This window comes from Sander vitreus, chromosome 21 (assembly GCF_031162955.1).
Source record: "Sander vitreus isolate 19-12246 chromosome 21, sanVit1, whole genome shotgun sequence".
Taxonomy (NCBI): Eukaryota; Metazoa; Chordata; class Actinopteri; order Perciformes; family Percidae; genus Sander; species Sander vitreus.
This window is the reverse complement of record NC_135875.1, coordinates 14,702,563-14,711,159: the sequence shown is the minus strand read 5'-3', so window position 1 is coordinate 14,711,159 and position 8,597 is coordinate 14,702,563. Positions and strand designations below refer to the sequence as shown.

The 8,597-nt window shown below is 40.4% G+C and overlaps 1 protein-coding gene across 1 annotated transcript in view; it reads left to right on the top strand.

Moving 5' to 3' along the window:
* Positions 1–8,362, top strand: part of LOC144536707 (testicular acid phosphatase homolog) — a 17,407-nt gene extending 9,045 nt beyond the window's left edge. The window contains exons 3-13 of the mRNA XM_078279967.1: positions 1,227–1,290; positions 1,515–1,610; positions 2,392–2,478; positions 3,573–3,728; positions 3,987–4,085; positions 5,830–5,925; positions 6,357–6,489; positions 6,787–6,869; positions 6,963–7,069; positions 7,323–7,504; positions 8,253–8,362. Coding sequence (XP_078136093.1) covers positions 1,227–1,290; positions 1,515–1,610; positions 2,392–2,478; positions 3,573–3,728; positions 3,987–4,085; positions 5,830–5,925; positions 6,357–6,489; positions 6,787–6,869; positions 6,963–7,069; positions 7,323–7,504; positions 8,253–8,362 — 1,213 coding nt within the window. The remainder of the gene's footprint in view (positions 1–1,226; positions 1,291–1,514; positions 1,611–2,391; positions 2,479–3,572; positions 3,729–3,986; positions 4,086–5,829; positions 5,926–6,356; positions 6,490–6,786; positions 6,870–6,962; positions 7,070–7,322; positions 7,505–8,252) is intronic.
* Positions 8,363–8,597: the final 235 nt, after the last annotated feature.

Genomic DNA, 8,597 nt, shown 5'->3' with positions numbered 1-8,597 from the left:
TTATTTGTGATATGACTGATCTAAAAGACATATTTTGCACAACCTTTGCCTGACTAAAATGCAATACATTTGTTCATCATATTCTGCTCCTAATGGCCTTTTACAATTAAAATGTATTGACATTTATTTCCTTGTGTCAGCAGGAGAACTCTGTGAAGAAGGTAGAGATCGACAAGTCAAAAAGATGTTGAAGCTCCAGACAAGTTTGGGCTGTTTATTCCTGCTCTGTTGCATCTGCTTGACTAAATGCCGGGTGCTGAAGTTTGTCGTAGCCGTGAGTCTAACCAGTTTCTATTTCTTTTCCCGTGTGCATGATTAATAACGATGACATTTAAACATAGCATTGGAATTTCATATTAAGCCGTTTTACAACATTTTAACGTAATCTGGAAGCCTACTTAGATCACATCAGACTGACACTTTGTTGCTGATTACTCTGTATTTTTCTGCTCAGTGAGCGTTATTATATATACACATTCATGTGACAAGGATTACTTTGAGCCTAAACTCCAACAGTGTCGGGCATATCTCTCCCAGACACTACTGCTTGGTTCATAAACCTCTTTGCATATCTTTCTTTTGCACCATAGTTCAATGGTAGAAAAAGAAAGATTTAAGTGAACATCGCACATGTTTTTCTATGATGTGACTTCCTATATCTATATTACACTAGTGTGTTTGGCCCTTACAATTGATCTACAGTTTATAATAATGGGTCAGTTTTCTGTTACATTGGCAGCTTACAATTTAATTGCAAGATCCAAAACATATTTTTTTTGCCAATGGCCTGGTCGAGCAAGTGGGTCAAGAATCTACTGGCCCTGATCAAAATGCCTATATTTATAATTATATATTTATTTATATTTACTTTAAAGAGACTCACTTTTTCAAGCACTGGCCCGATCAGGCAACTGGTAAAAAAAAGTGTTGGCCCATGCGTATCTTTTTACTGGCCTCAAGCCATCGGGCAATCCTTATTGTTGGACCCTGGGTTGTTATCTGACTCAGTCTGTTTATTATCTGTAGTAATTAAATATGTAACTGAACATGTGTAAGTATTTGCTAATAATTCATTGTTTAAATGTGTTTTAATTCAACTATCTATTCCATTTTAGCTGAGTCAAGTTTAGTTGCATCAATAAAGACATTTATCTCTAAAAGCAAACCATAACTTTGTTGACATCCAAATAGTTTATAAAGTTCAAATCACTGTGGTGTGCTAACAGGAGTGACTCAGATGTGTCCATAATCCAGTTCAATCAACCAGTGTGCCATGTCACTGCTCAGAAAGTGAGTCCTTAGGTTAATAATGCTAAATGAGCAGCTCCAGCATTTGTGTCATCAGAATGACTCTTCTGTGTCTTAAATCCAGACTTAACTGTCCAAGATCACAGGTTTCTATTTCTGACCTCTGTCTCAGGTTGGATTTTTTTACCGTAAGTACACTACTGTAATGGCTGGCACAGCAGTATGGCGTCTGAATCCATGTGACATAATCTGTTATGACTTTTAAGGTGTTCCGACATGGCGATCGATCGCCTATTGAATCGTATCCCAAGGATCCTCATGGGGAGGAAGTTTGGGCTCAGGGCTTTGGACAGCTCACTGAGGTACTGGGTACTCTTTCTACTTTCGACTTTATTTTTGTCCCTGGAGGGCAATTGGTTTTACAGCAAGGCATACAATAAATGAAAAAAAAACATGGAAATACAGTAGAGAAGGACACGTGGGAGGTTTCCTAAAAAAACAAAAACTAAAGAAAGAGCTTTTAGGTGTATAAATTGTATAAAATCCATCAATCTGTCCATTTTCCTATACCCACAGGGTCATGGGGGGCTGGAGTACGGTGGCCCTGAGGTGCAAAACACATCAACATTACAGAAAACACAACAGCAAAAACAAAAAAACTAAAACCTAATTAAAATAATCGAAAACACAATATTTTAGAAAACTGTTTTGTGTCTTCTAAAATGCTGTTGTGTTTTGTACCTCAGGGCCAAAGTACTGGAGCCTAAAGTAAATCTTACTGACTAAGTACATGGAAGGCAAAAGTCTAAGCTCATTTTGTATCTCTATGTAGGTGCAGTAGCTTTAGATATGGTGTAAAAATATATTTCACTTGTGTTCTGTACAACATAAAATCAGTTTTAAGTCTTGAGATGGAAGAGGAGCTTGTTAGAGACTTTTCCTTACAGTATATTCCTTTCCTACTGTGACATCGTTCTGCTCTCTGGCAATTAGTCGGTTTACAGTGAATAAATCATTTATGGCTCTATGAGGCCCTGTAGTTTGTGTTATTTTATGTAAATGAGTTGAATTGGACCTCAAATCTGCCAAATATACAGCAAAAGGTCAGTTTCGACAAAGATTAACCAAAGATTTTCCTTTCAGCTGGGCATGAAACAACAGTTTGAGCTGGGCAGCTTTCTAAGGAGGCGTTATGGCAACTTTCTCAGTGAGGACTACGATAACAAAGAGGTAGGTGTTTTCGTGGATGCAGACATGTATGTACAGACATAAATGTGTGTGTGAATTTCTGTTTGTTTCTGTGATGTCCCCCCTGTGAGCCTGTGTGCTTCAGTGTCAACTAATGCTGTTGGCATGCGTGCCCTCGGCCCAATCATGTGGAAGCCACCGTCTGTATTAGCTGTAACAACATACACTAAGTTAATGAGCATGAATCATATTGGTGATATAACTGCCATGGCCTTGCAATTTGCTGTAACATGAGGAGTAATTTTGCCTCTGGGCTCCGTGTGCAGTACAGTTGGCAGCATGTATGTTGGGCTGCATGCTCAGCAAACTGTCATGATGATCTGATTTCTGCTTTCTTTTGCTGTCTGTTTTCTTTACACTCGCTGTCTTCCTGTTTTTTTTGTTTTTTACCTCACTCTCTATTACCCCTCTCTCTCTCCATCCTTGCATTTAGTCCTCTTCTCCCTCTCTTAAATAACACACAATTACTACAAAAATAACAGCTCTTAGTACCTGTCATTGGCGATTTGTCGCCCAAGTCGCTGTCAACTTGTTCCGTACCTTTCCACCACCCTGCCATGTCTGTTTTAATTTGACAAAAAAAAAAAGGAGGCGGGGGGAGGGGGAGCATTCTCGGCATCACAGGAACATCCAACCTTATCAGCGTGATTTACTGTGTGCAAAAACCTGACACGGGTGATGGAGAAATATAGACGAGCGAAGGCTGATGTCAAAAGAGATCACAGTAAGACGGATCTTTCCCCCCCTCCCTCTCTCATCCATTTGGATCTCTTCTCACTCCTCTCCATCCCCTTCATGTTAAGGGAATATCAGTTGACTTGGGAGAAATACAGCACACTCATGAATGATACACTGCCGCTTTGCTGGGTGCATTCATTTTTGCATTTTTATTTAAAAAAAACTATCCACTTTCCAAATGCAATTCTTTTTTAGTTTCCAAGTGCATTTCCACCTTCTATACTCTATAAAAAGTAAGCCTGATTGTTTCATTTGGAAGAACACAGTAGGAATCCGTGCCAGACCAAGTACAAATATGGATGCACTTCAACACCATGTTCCCACCATGTTTCCAACAGTTATATGTGAGGAGCACTGACTACGACCGCACTCTGATGAGTGCCCAGGCCTGCCTTGCTGGGATGTTCCCCCCAACCAGACGCCTGCCTCCCATCATGCCCCAGTTACTGTGGCGGCCCATTCCAGTGCACACCATCCCCAGGGCCCAGGACAAGGTGGGCTGCTGAGCCACATCAATATTTCCTTTCACATGGCAGACACACAGAGCCGAAATAGAAACTTGTACAAATTAACATGAGTCTCTCTCGCTCTGTGTTGCTGTCTGTGTTCACCTCAGCTGTGAACCTGCTGTGCTGAAATTCCCTTCTGTTTTAAAGTGTGAAATGAACATATAATTGTGCCCAGAAGACTTGCAGTACCTGCAGTTAATGTGCATTGTTTCCACTGATGTGCTGTTGTTTTCGATTTTCAAGCTGTTGAAGTCTCCAGGCAAAGACTGTCCAAGGTTCAGAGCACTGATGACGGAGACCTTTGAAAGCGAGCACTACCAGAAGTTCCTAAGGGCTCACCAGGTAAGACAAACCACAGAAGAAGACAGTCATCTAAATACACGGTAGCGTAACTCATCCTCAGTGTCTGTTCAATGACGTGAACGTTCTACTCACAGCTCAGTTTGTGTTAAACATCATTTTTCCATGAGTCATGTGCCTGTTAATCACTAAAAACTTGTTTGTAACGCTGTTGTTTTTTATCATTAGAATTATATAAGTGAATAATTCTCCTGTGAACTTTTTTCTCACCTCAGCTACTTCTTTTCTTCTTATCCGAGCCTTGATTTGTAAACACTGTGAAATGCACATTTGTGTAAAAGAGTGAAATATATATTTCGCAGTTGCTGGTGCCAACGTTATCAGCACCTCCAGTGGACGTGTTAGTTATGCTGTAGACATCATGTCCTGTCAGTGATTTTCTCAGGCACGGTGACTCCAGTGCCTCGAAAAAGCTGCACAGTGCAAATTCTCTCACATTCTCAGAGAAGCTAATTAACGGTTGGATTGAATTAGATTAAGAATTACAATGAAAAGGTTTTAATTAAACTGAGTCCCATGTGCTGCCTACTAAGGTGGTGTTTGAGATCAGGACAGGGCCTCCTGCGTTGAATTTTTACACCCTCTGCTGGAGGCACAGTACCTGCAAGTTGGATGCAGGAACCAAGATGGTGCCATTTTTCACTGTGTTGTTTGACCAAAGGCTGAAGTGAACAACAATCACTGAATCAATAAACAATGCGAATCTGTACCATTAACCAACTAATGTTTGTTTAATTATCTTATCTTTCATCTGCAAGGGTCTGCCTTCAATCAGGGTCTGATTGAAGGCAGGTGTATCTGAGGGTGCCTTGACTCTGTGGTCTACTCGCAGCAAACACTGCTGACTCTCATTTCTTCTGTGTTTCTCTGTGTGTAGGTACACATGTGAGGTCTAAGTCAATATCTAAATATACAAAAAGTGTGGCTTCCCTTTTTTCTGTTTCTCAGGTTTTAAAATTAGAATCTCCCTTTTTGCTTTACCCTCTAAACAGCAAAGTGTCAGTTCAGCCCTCAATTCTGCTAGAATCTCTTGCAAAGCAAATGTTGTCTGATTACTTTTCCATTCTCCTAGACTTAAGTATTAAGACTTATGTGAGTCCAGGGAACATGCCAAACGGTCTCAACACTGTACAGTAGGAGCCAAGGTTCCCCTACTTAGGCCAGGCTGTGGTTCATTCTTGCTGATACTGGTTGGTCAAATAGAGAATCTGTAGGACCACTGCAAAGTACCCCAGTGGGTGTGTTATACTTAACTTGAGTATTTTCACTTAATGGTATTTAACACTTAACCCCCTTAACCTTTCAGTGGGAAATATTGTACTTTTTAGCCTCCATATTAATTTGTCAGTACTTACAGTACAGATACAATTTAAAAAAATCACATGAGAAGTGTATAGAATACAATATATTAAAGATGTGTTAAAGATTAAATACAGATACATACAGATGTTTTCAGCCTTTGAAGCCTGAGCCTTTGCAGGGCCCCAGGTTGGGAACCACTGGATTAAACTACCAAACTGTATACAAGTTGTTAAAACTAACTCCACCTTTGGCCATCTTCAACAGTAAAATACTATACAGTATGTGATTTTAAATGCAGAACCTTTTACTTGTAATGGATTACTTTTGGTACTGGTACTTTTGTAAAATGAATGAGCAAAGGATCTGAATATTTCTTCCGCCACTGGTTGAATGAAATGTTCTAACTCTTTTCTTTACATTGCAGTACTTTGTGGAGGGACTTTCTAACCACACTGGCTACCCCGTCTCCAAACTGGTTGGAAAAAAAATATGGCGGGTTTATGACACTCTTACCTGTCAGGTAGACTTTATTTTTCACACATAAACACAATTATATTCTGCTGTTTACAAATGCTTCAATTACTGATACCAGCTGCAGAGCAGTGAGAGTAAAACGAAAAGAATTTGTTTTCTTCAACACTTCTGCACAGAGATGGAGAGGGGGCTGGAGCGTGGGGGAAATCATTTTTATACATACAGTGAGACATGAATAGGACAACATACTGAAATGATAATTAAAGCATTATGAGATGGGTGGATTCTAGGCCAGGTTGAATACGCTCATTCACACTTGAAAATGAGCATCTGTTATCTTCAGACTGGTGCTAAAAATAGCCGGGATAATAGAGACGATGAAATACAGCCATTTAAACCCCCTTTGTTGCGATTCATGTGTTATTATATGCGATTATTAGCGTGATGCTGGGTAATAAATGTTATTTTCATGTGCAGAGGATCCATAACTTGACTCTCCCACGCTGGGCCACCCAAGATGTTCTGGACACCCTGAAGAGAATTGCATCATTTGAGGTCATGTACAGCATCCTCAGTCACAAGCGAAAAGAGAAGGCCAGGCTCTCGGGAGGTGAGGAGTCACATTAGAGGCAATTAAATCAAAACACTCTTGTGAGAATTTTTTTTTTAATTAGAGTAAAAACAAGTTAGTGTATGTGATGTTGTGACTGCTGGCTGAGGCGTTGTTTATGCCTCAGCTCAGACAGTGTAAAGTGCTGGGCCGGGCTTTCAAAGCATATTAGCACATATGAGCTAATGGGATAAAGATGATTACAGCGCTAAGATAAGGTGCTCAGTAAGGTCAAAACGATTGGTTTCTGGGAAAAAAATAATTTGCAATGTTGACACTGATGTGTTCATTTACCAGGGGTGCTGCTCAATGCCATCCTGAGGAATTTCTCCAGGGCTGTAGAGCAAGGGAGCACTCTCAAATTCATTATGTACTCAGCCGTAAGTTCAATGTTTGGGCACATACACACATTTATAATTTATCGCGCAAACTGCTGTTTCACATACTCACCACCTTGATGTTTCTCATTCCAGCACGACTCTACCCTCATCACCCTCCAGGCAGCTCTGGACGTGTACAACGGCCTTCTCCCTCCTTACGCTGCCTGTCAACTCTTTGAGTTCTACCAGGAGAATGATGGGTAATGACATCCTGCCTGCTCTTTGCATACTTAATTACACTATCTAGGTCAGATGGTAAAAACATATCAGATTTTGAGCAATTGCATCCCACTGTTTACCAAACCATTCAATTACATTTTCCTTTTCAATTCGATGGAAATCTGGCAGCCATCCAGGTCTGCAATGGACAAATTAGCACATGATACAAACCTATTTACATAGCACATGTGTATCATCACATTGTGTTAATGAGATGACACTGTAAATCCACAGTTCCTATTCTCTGGAGCTGTATTACCGCAATGACTCCAGGCACGACCCCTACCCCAACCCTGTGCCAGGATGCAACGGGGTGAACCCCTGCCCTTTGCCCATGTTCACTGAGCTGGTGCGGGACGTGGTGGCAGAACACTGGGAGGCTGAGTGCGAGTTTAGGACAAGATTGTCAAGCACAGGTAAAGAAGTCAATTTTTTAGTCAATTCTCCTGCTTGCACTGACTTATATTTCCATACATATTTTGACATTGTTAACGCTTTGCCTGAATACTTCACTTGCAAATACATGTATACCGGTACAAAGCACTTGCACATACATCCATAACCTCATGTGTATTCTTATATATACAAGCATGCATCCATAATGTGAGTATGTGTATGAGTACGAGGTATGTATGTGCGTGGTGTAGGAGGTTGGTTCAAACAAACCTGTGACTTTCACCCAGGTATGGAAGTCACAGTTTGGAAGTTTGGAATGGTATGGAAACGTATGTAACAAACGTACTTACTAAGCACACACACACACACACACACACACACACACACACACACACACACACACACACACACACACACACACACATACATACTAAGCACGCACATGCATAAATGCTCATACTCATATACCCTCATACTCATACACATTCTCATGTTATGCATGTATGTATGTATATATGTATATGCACGAGAATATGCATGTAAGTGCTTAGTACCAGTATACGTATATGTCTACCCAAGTCAAGTATTCAATTTTGGCCTAAGCGGCTTCTCATACTTCGCTGCTATATGTTTATTCCTGTATTCACTTTAGGGACCAGTGTGGGGATTTTCAACACAGACTGTCTGATTTAAAAATATCAAGGCTTTTGGAAATCTTCCAAATGTTCCACATTCTAGGTATCTAAACAGGATTTTTGCCTCCCACAGGTGTCATCACAGCTCTTGCAGTGGCTGTGGGTGTCCTGGCAGTGGCGCTGTTATTCAGCATAGGAGTGGCAATCCACAGGAGGAGAGCACACTACTCCAGGGAGGTGTAGTGTGGACGACTGTCACAGACGTGCCAAAAATACAGAAAGGTGCTTCTCTAATAATATGTGCCATGTATTTTAATATCCTGATTGTGTGTGGAGAGGCTTGTGAGCTTCACTTCTTCTTCTATAAATTCTGTTAGTGTGACTAAAAAATACAAATGAAAAGTATTTTAACTAACTTAAATAAAATATATATTTGAAATAAACCATTATTTATAGCAGGCATCACTACATTTTATTT